This window comes from Lepisosteus oculatus, chromosome 11, assembly GCF_040954835.1.
Source record: "Lepisosteus oculatus isolate fLepOcu1 chromosome 11, fLepOcu1.hap2, whole genome shotgun sequence".
NCBI lineage: Eukaryota > Metazoa > Chordata > Actinopteri > Semionotiformes > Lepisosteidae > Lepisosteus > Lepisosteus oculatus.
Window position 1 is genome coordinate 32646949 of NC_090706.1, and position 20486 is coordinate 32667434.

The window sequence follows — 20486 nt, forward strand, 5'->3', positions numbered from 1 at the left end:
ACCTAATAGTGCAGGACTACATCCTGGATGTTGTGCCAGTCTCCAGCCTAGTGCACAAACAAGCTCACTCACAGACAAGACAGGTAGGGGAAACCAATTAACTGGTTCAGAATGTCTGTCAGGAAGAAACGTGAGCAACCACTGAAAACCCACATGAACAGAAGGAGAATGTATGGTCTCTCTTGTACTGTAGTTAAAAGAATATTCTGTTGGAATATGAGCAAATAATATTTTATGTTTATGAACATTAAACTAAATAGACTTTAATAAACTTTGTATTATGTTGTAGAGAGAGTTTACTGCCTATCATTAAGATTTACTGCATTTATTTTGTCAGTTTTTTTACACTACAGTACAATTTGTTCTGAACTAATCAGAATTATATGAGTTATAATAACCAATAAGTAATAATCTATGGCACTAATGGTTTGAACATACGATTAAATAATATATGCAAATTAACAAAAAAATCTGTTCATTCAAGAGACTCAGTGTAGAAACATAAGTCACTGCAAAGATTGAGACAAAGATGTCAGTACTTACAGTTTTAATGAATCTGTAAAATCGACAGTAGTAACACCTTTACAAACCGAGAGAGATGAGCTGCTCTCTCGTCATGTTTCAGGATTAGGGAAGGAGGTTCCAAGGGAGTGCAGTAAGAAGCACATGCTGCTTGAGTTCTTCCTCAGATGACGAAAACTATGTTCTTGGCTGTCCTCTCATCAAGCCTAAAGGATCGTTTTGTATGTCAGAAGAGCAATCTGTGTACTACCATCGACTTTCAGACATAGCAATCTCTCAAAATGGAGACAGAAATTATTCTTTCAATTTTCATTTGGGGAGGTTTCATATTTTAAAGATATTTTTTAATTTAATGACAAGACGGTTTTGGTCCAGTTATCAAATACGAGACTCAAGAAAATACATTCTTAGGTAATGACATCTGCAGAGGGTATTATTTAAATATGTTAAAGAATGTTCAATGTAGCTGACAGCTGATCTATGCTTGCCATTAGGGACTTAATGGTAGTAATTATTTTCTTTCCTCATATTCCCTTTGAGTACCTACCATTTACAGATAATTGGCCAACAGCTGCTGAACGGCAGGTTAACAAACAGCCAAACCCCTAGTCTTTCTGGGTAGTAGTGGGATAGGAGCCAGATCATGCTCTTAATGAGACAGTACTCCAGGCAGTTAACTGAGAAGTCTTTCATATAAAAAATGATGCAAAGGGTGTCACAGACTTCCTCATCACACCTCTCTCCTGCCATCTCCTGCAAAAACAAGAAAGTTCATACTCCTTAGTTTTGTATATACTTTTTTGTTACAATGTTCTAGTCTGGATTGGGAAAAAAACTTGTTTTTTCTATTGCACACTGGTTAGTGTAACCAGTTGCAATTGTACCGTAATAGAAAATGACATGTTAATCTTTACAAAACTGTCAAAAAATGACTCTATTTGTCCTTTGCTTCTAAAAGCAGCTGGAAGCCTCTTAGAAATCTTCTTTAACAGGGTCAAAATCTAACTTTATTCCAGTACTGTATTCCCATTTTAATGGAAAATGTGTCCCTTTCTCTTCTAAAAACATGCAGCATCTTGTATAATATAAGTTACATGTTAAGTACATATACTCTTTTCAGAATTTTCTTTAGCCTGCCTTACAATACTCAAATAAACAACCTACCAGCAAGTATACAATGAACCTCGTAAGACTGTCCTGGGTCACATCTTAGTTATTACAGAGGCTGACTGCAATGAGTATAATTGGCCTGTGGGAGGCAGTACAATGAGACACTAATTTAGTACAGTGTTCTCATAATTAAAAAAAAAAACATATTTTAGGACAGATACAAGTTTTGAAAATATAATTTAAAATTCAATCTAAGTATTCATATTACTCATACATGTACTGCTGCCTTTTACATCAATTCTTTGCACCAGATTTAAACCCCACAAATAAATTCCCCTTGCAGTGGAAGTTATTCAACAGTAAAGTGTGTGCACATCTACTCCTGAATTACCCAGAGCTCGAGTTTGTTCTACAAAGTTACAAATTCTTCCCCATGTGCCACTACAGCTTAGTAGTGCTGTAGCAGGAAAATGCAATTAACTTCTTGGACATGAGCTTAACTGCCTTCAGGGTTTTAATACGATTACAGAGCTGTCTTGTCCCTAACCATGACAGATGGAATAGTTCTTGAGCTGTCATGCTACATAAAGCAATATCACACAGCTCAGGTTTTTATAACCAAACCCACTGCCCACTCGCAGTCTGGTGTACACAAGATAATTAACAGACTTAATATGCTAAGTCTCTGTACACTTTGGAGATATTAGAGAAATTAGAGAGACTGGGTTCCAACAGTGTTCAGTTGTGTTGTAAAATAGTAAATATTTTATATACCACAGAAGCTCTGATAAGATTAAATCAAAATGGTGAGGAAGCTACCGGCCTACCTTGGTTGTCTCTGTCTTCCAGTATCAGGGCTTTCCCTGTGTTCTACAGGGAGATGATTTCTGGACTCTCTGCAGTGATTAATTCCACCCCAAGGTCCTGCCTCCACTGGAGATGCTGGCAGAGCCCCACCAGTGCATCCTCCAATGTACCAAAGCCTCTTAGACACCGCGAGGCAGCCGAGTCACTGAGGCCCCTAAATTCACAAACAAGAGGGTGTTCTTAGCACAGTCTGTCCACATGGGACCACTTCTGCATTACAAACGACTGAAGCCTGTCTATAAACACAGCATGTAGTTTTGTACATGTGAAGCACAAAAGGTTATGCTGTACAAAGAATACCACATTTTCATCTCATGAAAAAAAGGTAAATACATGAAGGCAAGAGTATTTACACCCATGTTGCAGTGTTACTGTGTCCAACAATGAAGAAAGGAAACTGACTCTGGGCGACTGAATGAGGTGATGTAATATTACTCTTATTTTCATGTCTATTATCAAGTCTTCATATGAAAAAACAAGTAAAGGTTTATTCCATGCTGAAAGAGAAGAAAAGAAGCACAACGTTTCGGCGGTGGAGCCTCCTTCGACCCTTCTTTACCTGAAGAAGGCTCCACGGCCGAAACGTTGTGTTTCTTTTCTTCTCTTTTCAGCATGGAATAAACCTGTTACTTGTTCCTTTGCAGCCTACACATGCTGATGCAGCTCCCTACTTGAAGGTCTTCATGTAGGTTGTTACAAATGTTACTTGCATTTGTTTTTGTTGGTCCAGTCAACAAATTATTTCACATCTCTTTTCTTGTAAAATGGATCGGAGTTGAGAATTAGCCTGGAAGCTTTACCTTTTTCTTCAGCACTGCCCTGTTTTCTGCTGTGTCTACATTGTCTGTGCACATCTTATCTGGGACACTAGCATGTGCCCTGTGAGAAGACAAATCACCAACTGTAATTTTTTTACGTTCTATATTAATATATCAATGTATCTGTTTCTCAGTAAGACTTCGAAGTCTTGCACATGTTGAAATCCTTAAAATTTATACATCATGTATTGGTATAGGAAAGACAAATCATGATTAATCCATGCAATCATATGAAGCAGGATTGTATCTTGAGTGGAATGCCTTTCTGTCACATGGAAACACATGAACACAAACAATTTACAGATTCCAATTATCCAGTATGACTCTGGAAGATGAGATAAAATGAGCACTTCGACAATCTGTCATATATACTGGGAGTAGGGGGCAGATGTACACACTTCACACAGAAAACCTAAATTAAGAAGTGAAAGGGGTCAGCATTAACCTCTGTCACTGTGCTGCTCTCAATTGTGTTTTAGTAATCCTGAATAAAAATACCATTAAAGAATGTAAGAATGTGCCATTTTGCCCACATAGCACAATATATTGCCATCTGCTGTTCAGAGTAAATAAAAGCAAGCCATTACTAGCAGACTCAATCCCATCTTTTTGCTTCACAGCCAACTAGTTTTAAAGTTTTAATAACTTACTTGAGATATAAAGAGTTCACAGGGCCTATTTTCATATACTAATCTGTAATACCTGACAGTTCGCGAATACTCTCAGATGAGTCTTACCACAGAAAATGAACAAAAACCGAACCTGATATACTGTTTTCACATTAGCATATAAATAAAATGTAATTCCTAACAAGATAAAAAATACATTGAAATCTTAGAAAACAAATCTTAAAATAAAAAGGCTACATATATTGCTTTACAGTTGTGAATACAAACAACCCAATATATCTACAGCAGAAACATCTGTTAAGTTCGAAAATCACTTGGCTCTGACGATGTCAGTTTAAACCTCAGAACCTTATCTATTACATCTTAAGTTCTGAGTAATGATAATGTATAATTTCTCACATGCGTTTCCATGACAACACATATTCATCGCTGTTAAAATCAGATTTTACTTGTTATATACCCTTCAGGCAGACGGAAAAACAAGTTTTTCTCCGTTAAACAGCCTGTATTATTACTCATAGAGGAAGGTGACACGATAAATGCGTTGCAGTATCTTTCTCAACGCAAAGTGCAAATGCACCAAAACACGTGAAAAGAAATTCGCCGTGGTTGTTGCTAGCGTCAAATTTTAAACTATGCAGGAGCCGGGCCGGCGGAAACGCAAAGAGCGCTCTGTCAATGCGGACGTGCTCCCTGCGCGTTTGCGTCAGTGCGCGGACTGCAATACAGTACACGGCACCGGCTTAGGAAGGCACCATGGCGGACAAGGCACAGACACAAGAGGCTATTAAAAAGCAAGGAGAGGTTGTCAGGAAATTAAAAGAGCAAAAAGCTAGCAAGGACCAGGTCAGTATGGGCTCTTCAGACCTATTATTTTATTATAGAAACCACATTTCGTAACATTAATTTTGATTAAGCTTAGTGAAGCCAGCAAAGGAAGGGGTGGGTTCAACGCTGTCATAGAATAGAGAGAAAAATGAAAGGCCTGGGTACTTGAACCACACGGTAGGACCGTAAAAGTCTAATTAAACACAATTAACGGTGCAGCGTGCACATAGCTAATTGTGCTCTAATACGCGTCATTGCAATCTCCGTAAATAAGGCGCTCACGGTGTTTTTAGAAACAATGTTCATGCCTGGTTTGAGAAGAATTGCCGCAAAGTCCTTCTCACATAGAACTGCTCTGCGTCCATTATAAAGAGACATGTATTCATATTTGTCGCTGAATTGAAACCTTTCGAGGCTTGTGCGGGGTAGTTCCTTGCGGTACAGTAGTGCATCCCTTTTTGCCCGGCTGATGCAATCAGCTTGTAAGGTCCGTGGCTGCTTTGTCCTACATAGAAACTGAAAGTTAACATTGCATATAAATAAATTAAAAAACGAGTTCCTTATGCTTCAAAGCACGGGTATACAGGCTATACATTTTATTTTTTTTGTCGGGTGGGATCCGGTGAGGGAGTTCATTTTACCTTTATTTTGGCAGAGCCTGACAATATTACGTATGTGCAGTAACTGCTGGGGTGCCTATGGGCTGAACTGTCGTAGCCCGTTAGTATTGTAAGAAACTTTGGCGGTCTGCTCGTTTTACATAGAAGGCTTCTGCCCTGGGTCTGGTGTTTGGGTGCATATTGCAGTGTTATCCGAGTGACCCCTCATTAAGCACACCGTTCTGTTGAAGTGTTCCACTGTCCTGTGCGAGTCGGTTGATTTTGACTGTTGCTCCCCCTCCATGTTTTGCCTCCACGGTGATTCTGCGGACTCGCGTGCTAGGGTTGCTGACCAGTTTTCTCCTGTTCTCCCTGCACGTGCCACCCGGGCCTCCGCACCGACTGCCCTCTGCGCCCGGCCGTCGCCCTCGCATAAACCGTATTCCGGACCTCTTTTTGTTTTTCCTGGACGACACTTTCACTTTCCTGGGGGAAACGCCTGGGATGAATTAACGCGGGGGATTATTTTTTTTTTCTGGCCCTCAACTCATTTCCGGACGACCATGAACAAATTGGGGGCGTTTTCTGTTCGACTCTGGTCGGGACCTCTTGTTCACCGGTGTGGTCCGTTCCCTCGTGTTCTGCGTGCGGTGTCCTGCAACCCTAACACACAGGTATGCTGATGGGGGGGGAGGGGATACACATTATAGAAACAGCACTCCACGGTGGCACAGTGGTAAGCTTTGCTGCCCCACAGCCCTGGGGCCCTGGTTTCAGTTCCAGACCCAAGGTGCTGTCTGTGTGGAGTTTGCATGTTCTCCCTGTGTTTGTGTGGTTTACCCCTAGGTCGAATGGCTTCCTCCCATAGTCCAAAAACATATTGGTAATTAATTGGCTTATGGGAGTACTGGCCCTAGGTGTGCATGTCTTTGTGTCCTGTCCAGGGTATATTCTGGCTTGTCCCTTTTACCTGCTGAGATAGGCTTTCTCTTCCCTGCTACCCCGAATTGGAAGCAATGGTTAAAAACTGTCTGGAGAGATGACCTCATGACACCCTTTTTACTCTTTTGCAATGCCCTGTACATATTGTAGGACCATTTCATCCAGTATATGATTTTGATAGTAAACATTCAAATGAATTAGAATCAGATTAATAAGTTGCATTGTTCAGTGTCAACTTAGCGTTTGAGCTATCAGGCAGAAACATTCAGTAGCAGTTAAGGTTCTGGACTCTGGACCGGAGAGCTGAGATCCCAGCTGGGACAGTGCTGGTACTCTTGATCAGGGTCCTCTGATCGCTCCTGTAAGTGCCCTGCTGTATAAATGTGTCTCCAGCCTGTCACCTGGCAGAACAGATAACATTATCTTGGTGCTTTTTTCTTGTTTTCTCTATCTGTCTGGTTGTATACTGGAGCCCAAGAAGACTCTGGTAGAATCACAAGTCTTGCCACATGTCATACCCAGTGTTTTGTATCATTGTGTAGTGTATGAGTGTCGTTAGGTCTTGTCTATACTATATTATAAAGATTAGTCTTTTCATTTTAAAACCATTGATGTCTTATGCAGATTGATGAAGAAGTTGCTAAGCTTTTGCAGCTGAAAGCACAGCTGGGGACAGATGATGGCAAGCACACCTTTGTTCTCAAAACCCCTAAGGTATGTGCCGACAGAAACATCTGCTTCCTTTTGCTCCTTCCTGTTTAAAGCATTCCCATTGCCAGTCATTCTGTAATTCCTTTTAAACTGTTGTCTGTGCAGGGTACAAGGGACTACAACCCCAAACAGATGGCAATCCGCGAAAAGGTGTTCAGTACCATCATCGGCTGCTTCAAACGCCATGGTGCTGAGACTATCGACACGCCTGTCTTTGAGTTAAAGGTAGCCGGGGGGGGAAGAAAGGGTTGAGGTGGGTTTTTGTGAGTTACTTGAAGTGCATGATTAAAATTTAGACTTGTTGTTTTTTGTTTTAGGAAACTCTAACTGGAAAATACGGTGAAGACTCCAAGCTCATCTATGACCTGAAAGACCAGGGTGGTGAGCTGCTGTCCTTGCGCTATGATTTAACTGTATCCTTTCGGCCGGATTGCATTTCAGAAAGTCAGTAGAAATGTGAGTCAGCAGCTGAAGGCAGAACAGATCTACACACTTGTGCCCGGAGTCCCAGATACTGGCTTTCCCAGTGCGGATAAGTATTTAGACGGTAATTAGAAATAATCAATAAAAACAATCATCATTCTCGTAGACTCAAAAAAGCTGCAAGTACAGCAATTGAGTGCAGTCAGTTTTGTTTTAAAGGAGTGACAGTAATGATAATTGTTAAAAAAAAAACTTGCTTCCACCTACATGGTATCAATAAACTCAAAGAAAAACCCATGGTGTTCTACAGTATATACTCAATTACCTAATGCATGGAGCTCGCCACTCTATTGGAGTGATGATTTGGAACACTCCCTTAAGGATCAGCTGCACTCTGATCATGGCCCATATGATTGTTTCCTCAAGTCAGGGTTGGTAGAAAAGAAGCAGAAACTTTCTCTTGCATGTGCATGCTATATACTGACTATATAATGACAAATGCCACATACATAATCATTTAACTTTCCCAGAGGTTTCTGATGTAGCTTATGTATTCTTTCAGGCTTAAGAATTTGTATTTTACTCAGTAGAGTTACTGACTATCTTTCGACCGTAGGGGACAGGCATAATATTAATTGTTGAGGGGGAAAAATACTCGCATGTGCACCAACAGAAAATGTCCCATTCCTTCTGAACTGATGGCAACTCTGTAGTCATTGTTCTTGCATTCTTAACTGAATTCCTCAAGGTTCCTTTTGCGCGCTATCTGGCAATGAATAAAATAACGAACATCAAGAGATATCACATTGCAAAGGTTTATAGGAGAGACAATCCTGCCATGACCAGAGGACGATACAGAGAGTTCTACCAGTGCGTAAGTATGAGTTTGTGATGTTTTACTTCCCTTTAAAGGTATGACAAGCTTAGTCAAAAGATAAGTTGCAAAAAGGAGGAGACTGTTGAGTTGATCTACACTAGCTCATGTGGTTGTGTGAAGCTAATTGATCTGAGCCAATTGAATGGCTCATCCAGCCATTTTTTTAATGGAGCCAGGGTATGAGCTTCACAGCTGTTTGTTGGCTGGGTAGCTTGTTCCAGATTCCCACAAATCTTTGTGTCAAACTTGAGCCTCCTATTATCATATCAGCTCCTCTAAACGTCACAAGGTTCTCAAGGATTAGAGTCTTATTTTGCACAGAGCATTTAAATGAACTTTTTTGGTGGCTTTTTGGAGGTTATAGTAACAGTTCCTGTGTTTAGCTAATTTATATTGTGGTTGTACCTGTTATATATATTGTACTCGATTATCATAGAGAATGCACTTTGCGTTTTGAATCAATTTATACTAGTGTTCAATAAGATACATTCACATTAGTATTAATCAGATATATTTTTAATTGAAATATTTCTGATTATTGCATTTACAGTTAAAATATTATGACAACATATGCAAGTGTCTTGTGCCATACAGTAATATAATCATCTCTTGTATCCAAGGACTTTGACATTGCGGGCCAGTACGATCCCATGATACCAGATGCTGAATGCTTGAAAATTGTTCATGAAATTTTGAGTGAACTGCAACTGGGGGATTTCCTCATTAAGGTAAGGTGTTGTTCAGGATGCAAAAAAAGGGAAATTGCTTGTGTTATGTGCTTTGTGTGTCTGAAAGAGAAAAATCCTGACATGGTCTGTCATGTTAATGTGTGATGTTCTTTTCATTCTTTCTCACACAGGTTAATGACAGGAGGATTTTAGATGGTCTGTTTGCAGTCTGTGGAGTGCCTGATGACAAGTTCAGAACCGTTTGCTCAACTGTTGATAAGCTGGATAAGGTAACTTGGAATGAAAATAATCAGTACTAAGCATCTACAACATGAAAGTAGTTAACACACGTTAGTTAATTGATTCTGAATCCCTTCAATGTCTAGTAATTGTTCTGGTTCAAAAATGAATTGTGAGATGAGTCTTGTCATTTTTTTTCCTGTCCTGCGACAATTTTATCTTGGTCTGTTCTACTTCTCCTTTCTGCCTTATCTTTTGTATACTGCATGGTCACATAAGGTCCATCTTTGGGAATTTCCAGCTTCAGAAATTATCCCTGTTCTGGTTGTAAGCTTGTTACTTAAACCCTGAGTCTCTAGGGAGGTTATCTAATCTAATGCTTCAGCTCTCCAAACATTTCAGCTGATATAGTCTTCCTCCACAGAATGTCACAGGATGAAATACAGTAAAATCACCAGCCTGCATAGTCAAACACAACCTCAAAGTATTATTTACTTCAGTCAACTTAAAAAAAAACTTACAGCACACACATACATTTTGTATGAATCTTTTTTTAATTTGCTGCACTAGGTGTGGATTGTGGTTTGGGTTTGAAATGTTTTTCGTTCCAATTCAATATATATGAATAAACAATGCTTTGGAAGCTGAACTGCTCCTGGTGTTTTTAGAAGGTAGTTTGTGAAGTCTTTTCTTGCTTTTCTGAAACATTTTATGCTGCCTGAAAAGAGAACAAATGCATGCACATTTGAGAAGAACATGTATGTGCATACCGCATAATGTGCAGATACAGAATGGGAGTGAAAGCATGTGCTGTCTTTCTGCAGGTGCCCTGGGAAGAGGTGAAGAATGAGATGGTTAATGAGAAGGGTTTGGCTGTAGAGGCTGCTGACCAGATTGGAGAATATGTCAGCATGCATGGTATGAAGGCATTGTAGTAGAATGAAATTCTTTGTTTGCCCCTCAGGACACGGATATAGTATTTTGAATTGAATTGAAAGCAGTAGAGGGAGATTAACCACTAGTTACAAACTGAAGATCCAGAACAAAAGAAGACAAGTTCCTTCACACCTTTTCTTAGTAGATTGAAGAGAATACTTTAGTGTGGTTCCTAAGACTGAGGAGATATGCAGTGAAATTTATTAAAGTATATACTTAGGAGTGATCTGGATCAGACACAGCTCTTTGTATGCAGACCTCCATCATAAAAAAAAAACTATAATGAGATAAGAGTGTGCCTTAAGACAATTATGTCAAATGTGTAACCCATGATGTCTGAGATCTTGTCTAACTGGCATATGAAGCAACAGTGCAGTTATTTGGTATTGTTCTGTGATCCTTTTCTTTCTAAACGATTTATAACATCATAACACAATGTCTTATTTGCTCTTGCAGGAGGTCTTGATTTGGCAGAAAAACTGCTTCAAGACCCAAAGCTTTCTCAAAGCCAGTCTGCCCGTGATGGGCTCACTGACATGAAGCAGCTCTTCAAATACCTGGAGCTCTTCAAAGTCACTGATAAGGTACAGCAGTCGGTGTCTTAAGCATCAAGCAGTGCAGAACACCGAAAATAAGCCAGAGAACAGTCTCATAACAATATTACCTAGTTTGATAGAATTTTATCCCAGCCAGAAAGTTGTATTTAAAAAAAAAAGATCCTCCTGTAATCTGCATTTCTATTTTGTCACCAAACCCATAGGTTATTTATGAACTATATTTACTGTTCTCCTCAGCATTTTGACTGTCAGAGCCTAAGGACTAATATTTCAGTACAGATGCTTTACTACACCTTCACGTTCTCTAAGAGTCTGTGTAGGGATTGTTGGAAGTAAAATACCACACAGGACAGGAAACGAACATGGGGCTGATCCTCGTGTTGTTCATGACTGTTCAGTGGCTTTTGAAGATCATCATTCTCTAACAACTGCACCGCTGCCGACTTAAAATTATATTATTTTGATGTGTAGGTGGTGTTTGACCTGAGCCTGGCTCGTGGCCTGGATTACTACACAGGGGTTATTTACGAGGCCGTTCTAGTACAGGCTGATCCAGTGCTCCAGAAGCAGCAGGAAAACAACGCCTCAGAAGAGCCCACCAGCGTGGGCAGTGTCGCTGGCGGAGGACGTTATGATGGCCTGGTGGGGATGTTCGATCCCAAAGGCAGGAAGGTGCCTTGTGTGGGAGTCAGTATTGGAATAGAAAGAGTCTTCTCCATCTTGGAACAGAAGGCTGAGGTACAGCTCTTTGATCTGAATTTTAAATCATGAGCCATAAACAACACCGTGTTTCATTGATTTTAAAATAAGAAAGTTCCAGGGTACATGTGCATTTTAATGGTGTCTCATATCGGGGAAGGGAAAGGGTAACAATTCTTAAACTGCCTTTGAAAGTTAACAGATCTGTTAAGACCCTGTTTTGGTAACATCATTTATTGTTCTTATCAACCCTAGGCCTCAGCAGAGAAGGTCCGTACCACAGAGACACAAGTCCTGGTAGCTTCAGCACAGAAGAATCTGCTGGAGGAAAGACTAAAGCTCACAGCAGAACTCTGGGATGCTGGAATAAAGGTTGGGTCAGACGCAGTAGCCTACTTTCAATCTCTTGTGCACACGGGGACATATGCAACTAGATGCTTTCGTCATCAAATGATATGTATTTCAAACATGTTCTAGTAGACTGATACTGTGCTGCTGTTATTGTCAGCAATTGTCCAGCTTCACACCTCCATTTAAACCATAATAACTGTTTTTAGAGATCTCTACTGAAATATGTTAAATGGTACTTGGATTTTGATACAAGTCATTACAATTTTAAATGTTATAGTTGTGTTTTTCAAAAAGTGTACAGGAGCGGTCATTGAATGCTGAAATAAGATCTCATCTATAAAATGTATCAATTAAATTAAGCACGAAGGCACACAATTCAAAGTTGGGTTATGGGAAGAACAAAATGCATTTTGGAGAGGTATGGGGAAAAAAACAGATTCATCAGCTCTAAATAATTTTAATGGGGCATCACTTGATCTAAAACAGAGAACGTAAATTATTATCTGTCTTTTAGGATGTTTAAATATGGAATTTAGTGGTCAACAAGGTTCATGAAATATGTTTAACAGACATGCAGCATTGGACTGCAATTTACCTTTGAGGTGACTGGACTGATTCTGTATTGACCATCCCTGGTGTGAATTTCTAGGCAGAAGTCATGTATAAGAAGAATCCAAAACTGCTGAGCCAGCTGCAACACTGTGAAGAAGCGGGAATCCCGCTTGTTGCTATAATTGGAGAGCAGGAACTAAAGGATGGGGTTGTGAAGCTCCGAAACGTAGCTACCAGGGAAGAGGTGTGTATGATTCACGTTTTCAGTGTATAAGTTAACATACAAAGGAGATATGTAAAACTGGAAGCTAGACTGAAGGTCGATCTTTCATTCCATTTCTTTACATGCCATTCATTTTATACAAGATAACGACAGATTGTTTGAGGTATCCGTGTCTGTATAGATATCAGACAAGGTTGAACTACAGTCTGCCAAACAAAAAGAAGGATCATTTTTGAAGGTTTAAAACCACAGGGCTTCAGTCCTGGTCCTGGAAGACTAGTGTGTCCGCAGAACTTCTAAAGTCTGTTTGAAGCTCTTTAAACCTGAAGCACTGGGAGAAGTTGTTAAATTGGTTTAACAATTAAGACAGTGAGCACATTAAGTTAATTAAGAACTGATTTTTAATAAAAACCTGGTTCAAAACTGCTTTTGCCAGTTCTCAAGTGTTGAGTTGTAATGACTTAAGTTAGTGATTATAACATTGATTTTACATACTCAACTCAAATATTTGACAGAAAATCCAAGTGTTATCTTCTACAGCTCTTATAGCTATTAATATCCCTAATTAACATAATAAGCAAATATGCAGAGCATGGCTACTAAAAACCAACAAGCTAGATGGTTTGAATGCCCTCTTCTGGTTTAGATACAATGCATGTCTGTGCTTCATGGTTTTGGGGTTGCAGTGAGAATATTGTACTTTGTTTTCTCTCATTAGGTTGATGTGAGCAGAAGTGACCTAGTGGAAGAAATAAAGAAGAAAACTAGTGAGTTCTAGAGCTGTCCAATGTCACATACTGCCCACCTTCCACATCTGGATTTTACAGTTTTGTCATCTGGGGAAGCGGCTGTCACAGACCTTGACCTGTGTAATGCAAAATATGGAAATGTAAAAAAAAACTTGTAGATGTCCTGTATTTATATAATCCAAAGGAAAAAATATTATGATCTCATTGCATTCCAGCTATTTGACTTGCCAAACTCACAGCACTGCAAAGGGTAATTTGCTTTTGGAGGCTGCCTAGGTCATTCTCATAAATAAAATGTTTGTCCCATTCTGAAGTGTGAAGTATTTTTTTATTGTTGTAGAAATAAATAGGACAAAGTGACATCTAGGACTTAAGTATTTTTATTTTATTGTTACAGTCTTCTGTCAAATATCTCAATTTTGTAATTAACGGTAAACTGTACTAATTAGGTTTTTGTAAGATAACATGTTAGATAAAAGATGAGTCTTGTTAAAGATCAATAACTGTGGGAAAGAGCAATCAAATCAAAATCTAATTAAACTGGACTTTGTCTTTAACAGTGAAACTCAAACTATTGAGTATTACTGAAAAGTAAAGTACTTCAGTTCTTAAAGTACTGAAGTTAACAGCTTTTAAAAATAAACCCATCAATTTTCCAAAGGGAGAAGCATTCTGTCCTGTCCCACAGGACATATTCTAAAGCCATGGCATGAAATCCTTCTTGATTTATAATCAACACTTACCCGAGCAATTTGCTTCAAAAAGCTAGGTTTAACATTCCGAAACTATTACTGAGCTATAGTTTACGTCATTTGAATTGAAACTTGAAGAGGCTGCTTTGATGAAAAAGTTTTTATTGCGCCGAACTATGTCACATTATAGAAAAAACATATATTAATACTTTGATCTTAATAATGTATACACCATGTATTTGTTTTCACTTTCATTCCTCGTTGTGGATAAGAGTGCTATTGCAAAGATAAAGCTACTTATTCCAACAATTAAAACTATCATGCCAACTGAATAGCAATAATTAAAGTAACCAATGAGAACAAAGCCAAATACAGGCTCAATACTGTAATTATGCATGTTTTGCTTTTTCAACAGCAAGATGAACCAAAAACAATTGAGAAAACTAACAAGGAGACGACAAGCATTTTAAAACGTACTCTGGACCTACACAGGCTGCGTATTTTCACATAATGCGGTGAAACAGCTCAGCCTCTTTTTGCCACTGCCCGAGAGAGGGGATGGCAGGGCAGGCCGTGCAGCTCTCGGGCTGCTCCAGGCAGGCTGCCGTTCGGCTCGCAGAAGCCGAGCTGGGACCGGACAGGCCTTGGAATATGGAAAAGCAGCTTCAGCTGGCGGTGCCTTCGACTTGGCCCACTGGCTCCACCACTCCACCCGGACTGATATGCCAAACATCATCTTGAAGCCTGCAATGGAAAATAAAAATAACACCCAAGGAAATGGATTGAGAAACAGGTAGAAATCATCAAAAGCATTGACAAAATCAAAGCACTGGGCATCTTCAAAGTGGAAATGTTTTTATATTCGAGCACAGGAGGCACATCTTTACCTAAAGGGTCGTGGCAATGTGGAACAACTTACTCAGCCATGTGGTTGAAGCCGACACTTTTGACTTCTTCCAAGAAACAGCTGGATGAGATCAGTGGATGAATTAACTACTCATTACCAGAGGCCAGATGGGCCAAAAGACCTCCTCTGGTTTGTAATGTTTCTTATGTTCTTATTCTGCAATGTATTAAAATGGAAAGGATGAACAATTCTGCTTAAATGCTTAGACACTGGTAAATCAGATCAGGTGCCTGTCCAACAGTGCTAACATGTATACCTCGCAAAAACTGGTACCTTCACAGATGACTTTTTTTGCCAAAGATGCACTGTGATGTGTGAAGTATTCGACTGTGGCGGAGACATCCTCACTGTCCACGTTTCCAGATATGATGGTTAAGTTCTTCACTCCCTCCGACATCTGATGCAGTGCCATCTGCACTCTGCTCCTCTCCAGCGCCCTGGGCAGGCCCGCGACAAACAGCTTCCTCTTCTCTATGCTCTTGACAACGGTTATATGGCACCCCTTCTGCAGCTCGTAATGGTGCAGCCACAGCACGGCCGTCTGCGCGGTCTGGGGATTGGCGTACTTGGCGAAGGCGAAGCCGCGGTTCTGCCCGCTGAAGTTCATCATCAGCCGGAACTCGTACAGCTGGCCCACCTTCTCGAAGAGCGGGATGAGCTTGTCCTCGAAGACGTCCCGGGGGATGTTGCTGATGAACACCTCGCAGCCGTGCGGCGGCGCAGGACCCCTCCAGTCTGGGGAGACACACGCGAGGCGGAAATCTCAGTTCCCGAACGGGATCGAGTCAAAGTCACCCTCCCCCACCCCCCACCCTGAAGAGCAGAAAGAACAACGAACGTCGCAGCTGTCAGCCTTCTTCAGGGGTGACAAAGACACGCAGATATAAAGAGCAGGAGGACGGAGGAGGTGACAAGAGACCTTCCAGACGAAAGGAGATCACAAGGGGAGCTGGAATCTATAAATGAACGGAGAGGTTTTAAAAAGAAATTAGTTAGCGCACCCTGAATTCTCCAATATCTGTCACACCTTTTCTTACTGCATCAAACCAAACTCTTTCCTAATCGGTTGAATCACTTAATTGGAAAACTCCAACACCTCTTCAGGCCTAAATAAATTCAATAAAATAACACACTTTAGCCCCTCGGGGCTGTAGCAAAGGCTAGATCAGTGAAACTCAACCCTGGGGCTGGTGGAAAAATAAAACATTTAATTTTTATGAAATGTGTGCTTTTCGTTCTTTTTTTTCCAGGCAAAGCTGTAGGATAATTTACTGTACGTTGGGAACGAAAATACATTCATCAACTACAAAAAGTTGTGTTAATCATTGATCCTGTTTAAATAAGAAAGCAAGACATGTAATAAACACAAGGAAAGCAGGATTTAAAAAATGGTACTTACTGCTCCGAACATTCTGATTCATTAGCTTCAGTCTAATCCACCCCCACCTCTAGCAGGAGAACTTAAACCCAGGAATTTCACAAATTCCCTAAATACTTCCAGCAAAATGGAAATATCCATGGTTATACACTATACTTGGTTTCAAGTTCCTAGTATATCCATAATTTTAATTTTACATGCTTCATAAAAATCATCATGCTCAGCTCATGTTGAACTAAACTGTCAAATCTTAAACTCCTAATTAAAGAATGCATGTTAATAATGCCTTATCTGTGTTCATTACTGTTGTGCAAAAATCTGCACCATTTACATTCACCATCTAGGAAGACTTGGACATTTAATAAAAATACAACCACAGCTTTTCACTTGAAATGAGTTTCTGTGAATACTGTAGATGGGCTGTAGAGTAGACTAAGGACATGAAATTACCTTTTCAGCCACAGTAACTTTAACTCAGCTCTTGTTCCAAAAGAATTCTTAATTGTTAAGTGATGCAGTATAATAATTAGAAAACCATAACCATAAGTCATAAGTTTATGACTTCCCTATCACTTTTTAAAATTACTGTTTGGATTCAGGATGAGAAAACATGGCTTACCTGCTGGTGGACCTCCATATATTCTCTGTCCATTGATCTGCACAAGAGAGACTCCTGTGCTGTTTTTCCAAGCCTGCAGGGATTCCCAACTTTCTTTGTTCACAAAGTTTAAAATACTATGGGAGCTATCCTAAAACGTCAGAAAGGAAACATCATCTTTACAAGGCACATCTGTACTTAGTATGTCCTGTGTACAGGAGAAATAACTAATGTAATAAGTATATTATATATATATATTATACGAATTCCTTGCCTATACAATGTATTGTGCCTTTTAGCCCAATTTGAATGTTAGGAAAACAAGATTGTTTAAAACCAATATACCAAAGTTAAAAACCCTACCGTTTTGAACAGTTCTATGGCTTCCCTCCGAAATCTACAATCCCAGCATTGTACCAACCAGGCCCAGCTCAGCTTAGACTTTGAGATCAGATGAGATCAAGCTCTAAGGTGGTAATAAAGCTGTATTTATCCAAGACTGCCAGAAAACGTTCTCAATTTCTTTAAGTGCTGTTGGCTTAGAAAACAGTCAACACTAACAAATGTTTACATTATGCTGAACGACAGTAACGTACTGTTATAAAGAATTAGAATAATTCCTTGCTTAAACAAGGAATTCTCACTTCATTTTTTAAAGAAAAAATCTACTTGAACCAATAATTTAACAATCAGGTTGTTCTTTTGTCCTTCTCAACCATTGTGAAAAGAGTAATTACTCTATTAATCTGGAACAGTATTCTTTTTGATAACCTCCCTCCTAAGTAGATTTTTAGTCTATTAGAATCTTATGGAAACTCTTCCTCCAGTACTGACCCTTATATTTCATACACTGGCAATTAAGCCATATATCACTTAATAACTAGAAATGTACCAATTAAATCACACATCTCCGCACTCATATTCAAATATGTACAGATACGTGGGTAGGTGTGGTTTGCCATTTTAAAAGTATTGAAGTGATTTAGTTCTTAGTCTTAGGGGAATGTGATAGGATAATGTGTAAAAGCTTAAATATCGCAAATAAATCACTGTGCAGAGACGGATATTTTATTGATAGTGATAGCAGTTTCAACAACAAATACGACACCACTAAAAACGACATCTTAAAATTAAAAATCTAGAAAAGGTTAGGACAAACTGGAAATCGTTTCAGGAAAATAGGATATATAAGAACAACGATTCACAAACCTAACATTAAAAAAAATGGAATATGCAAAAATAATTTAAAAAATATTAATGCATAATCAAACGGACAACTGACCCAAAAACCGTGTAAACCTCAACCACCCATGTTATAGCTTTTGTTAAGTCTATGAACAGCAGGTGCGCAATTGTATTTTTCGGTGAAATTCCGGCATAAGCGTTTTTGAAAACCAGAACCTGCACAAAAAGTCAAATTAAATGAAAAGGTCTTGATCATTAACAACGTTTTACGTAACTGACCTCTGGGAAAAAAAGTGTCGGCAACACCTTATTTTAGCAGATTGTAACGATTTTGATATTACTGAAATAAAACACCTGCGTATTTTATTTTTTCAATGAGAAAACGTCTAACCTAAAACCTACCGTTGTCGACTCCATTTATAATTCTTTTTCAAAATCTACTGCAACACAAACTGTTCTCAGCTTCGCAATCACTTTTGCATACAACTTTTGACTTCTGGAAACTTCTACAAGCGAGAAAGTATCTTTCTGAATAATTTGCATGTTGTAGGCGGTGCTGCAATGAAGGCGTTGAAATTCGTAAATAACGCACGAATTGGTAAAATCACAATTCAGGGAACAGTTCTTCTGAAATGTAAAAAACAAATCACAGCATGGTCACAACAGCAAAAAAACAAAATCTTACAACATTAGAAAAACGACGTTAATCATGTTCTTAGAATTGGTCTGTGAACGTAGATTATTTCCAGATTATATACGAGTATTGTGCGATGTTTTATGACAACGTTTTAAAAAAGTACATGACATAAATAACTTATCACTTGACTGCTTTCAGGAATTTCACTATAAAATGTTACAAAGCAGATATCGTCGCGTTTCACGCTCATCTGCGTCAGTTACACCAAAACACGTTTTCCGGAGAAGGTGCGATCTGCGTCCACGTGTTATTAAGACGCACTGCCCATGCTGGCCGGCGCTGGAAACGTGGTTACAGACAGCGGGCGTCCACACGAAAGCAGTTATTACGTTTTCCAGAATGTTATATATTTGCTGCTGTCGAGTGATAATCCGTTCATTCTGTGCCTGCAACGGAAGATCGAGCGTAGGATTTTGCATGAGCACGATGAGACGAGCACGTCTCATTGAGCATGATTAAAATCAAATGCGTCAAAGGCCAGAATCATATTCTCTTAGTCGTTTTTCTTTTTTACTTTTTGCTTCTTCTAGGACTTTCCTCTGAAGCTTTTTCGCTCAGTTTCGACCTTCTCGGCACTGGCTATACAAAACGCGGGCTATATCAGCGTAAGCTGCTGTTATCAAATTGTCTTCCTTCTCGCCCGACGTATTTCTGGACCATAATGAAATTCCCAAATAATACATTTGGAAACTACCGCACTTTTTCGCCGTCGTCCTGCGATCGGAACGTTAATGCCTTGGGCAACGCGACGTAGGCTGCAGGACGCGTGCCTGAACTCGAGGTCAGGAGGAGCTGCGGTGTTGATCCGAAAAGACTTCAGCAAGAAGACTGTCGGTTTGTGCTGTTGCATACAGTACCACCAAAGGGAGCTGTCAGTGAGGGCTGTGCGCAGTGTTGTTATGAATCAAAACTACCTTTTTCTGTTTAATGTTGTTAAGAGTTTTCGTCTTGAGAAATACGTTTCGGTACAGTTTTTTTTTTTTTAAATCATGGTTTCAGGTACAAACGAGAGACCATACAGCCCTGTTTAGCAGCTTTGTTAGTTATTAAGTTAATAACTTATAATAAAGTTAGATCAACTTAGATTGGGTATTTCGCAGCTGTGCTATGGATCAATTCCCTCCCATAATAGAAAGGAATACGAGCTGATTGTTACACTGGGAGCATTTCTACTCTAACATAATCAAATTATGCACAGATATTTTTTTTTACAAGGAACTGCAAGGCGTTTACTTTTTTTCGACAAAACCTTAATTACGTCTGCTTGAGACATCCTGTAATATTGTCTATGGGGTCTTATTAATTAAAAGTATATAAGAGTTCATGACCCTTATATGAGACCGGAATGCCCCCCCACGACAGGCTGTAGTGGGACTGGGATGATAGGATTAAAATGGATGTTAATGTTTACACAGCTGCAGTGGAAGTTAGATGAAATACTACAGTGGAGACCTGGTGGCTTCACTACTTATCCTGGACACTTACAGGACGAGAAACTGCAGATCATGCACTGTGAAATACAATAGCCAAAGAGAAAGCAACAGTAAGGAAGTATATAAAGAATATATAAGGTGGTAAAAGAGACAAGACACAGAAAAGTGAGTCACAGAATAGTGGAACTATTACGTTTAACAAGTAAAACTATTTAAAAATTAAAAATGTTCGAAGTACTTACTCCTTTTGTAGAGCAAATATTAAATTACATCTTGTGTGTGTTAGTTTCTGTAA

General features: G+C 39.4%; 2 protein-coding genes and 1 long non-coding RNA gene across 7 annotated transcripts; 1 reads left to right on the forward strand and 2 right to left on the reverse strand.

Annotated features, from left to right (window-relative positions):
• Positions 1-587: 587 nt before the first annotated feature.
• On the reverse strand, positions 588-2613 carry LOC107077674 (uncharacterized). Its single transcript, XR_011191170.1, has 3 exons — positions 2460-2613; positions 1070-1275; positions 588-728 (listed from the first exon to the last, which is right to left on the reverse strand). It is a non-coding gene; the product is annotated as an uncharacterized lncRNA (long non-coding RNA).
• A 2032-nt stretch (positions 2614-4645) lies between these two features.
• Positions 4646-13609, forward strand: hars (histidyl-tRNA synthetase). Of its 2 annotated transcripts, XM_069196119.1 has the most exons (14): positions 4703-4792; positions 5717-6047; positions 6940-7029; positions 7132-7251; positions 7344-7439; positions 8198-8323; positions 8947-9054; positions 9186-9284; positions 10059-10152; positions 10627-10754; positions 11199-11465; positions 11682-11798; positions 12427-12573; positions 13271-13609. In XM_069196119.1, exons 2-14 carry the CDS (start codon positions 5937-5939, stop codon positions 13328-13330), a joined length of 1563 nt encoding a protein of 520 aa, XP_069052220.1. In that variant the 5' UTR covers positions 4703-4792; positions 5717-5936; the 3' UTR covers positions 13331-13609. The 2 variants fall into 2 exon arrangements, with proteins under 2 accessions (XP_069052221.1, XP_069052220.1); XM_069196120.1 differs by lacking the exon at positions 5717-6047 and having other exon boundaries at positions 4646-4792.
• A 529-nt stretch (positions 13610-14138) lies between these two features.
• dnd1 (DND microRNA-mediated repression inhibitor 1) lies at positions 14139-20417 on the reverse strand. 4 transcript variants are annotated; one of them, XR_001478709.2, is made up of 5 exons: positions 18464-20416; positions 16898-17027; positions 15157-15635; positions 14913-15056; positions 14647-14737 (listed from the first exon to the last, which is right to left on the reverse strand). XR_001478709.2 is itself a non-coding variant. In XM_006631978.3 (4 exons), exons 1-4 carry the CDS (start codon positions 18476-18478, stop codon positions 14478-14480), a joined length of 867 nt encoding a protein of 288 aa, XP_006632041.2. In that variant the 5' UTR covers positions 18479-20412; the 3' UTR covers positions 14139-14477. The 4 variants fall into 4 exon arrangements, 2 of the variants coding, with proteins under 2 accessions (XP_006632041.2, XP_015205389.2); XR_011191182.1 differs by having other exon boundaries at positions 15174-15635; positions 18464-20415; XM_006631978.3 differs by lacking the exon at positions 14913-15056 and having other exon boundaries at positions 14139-14737; positions 15174-15635; positions 18464-20412.
• Positions 20418-20486: the final 69 nt, after the last annotated feature.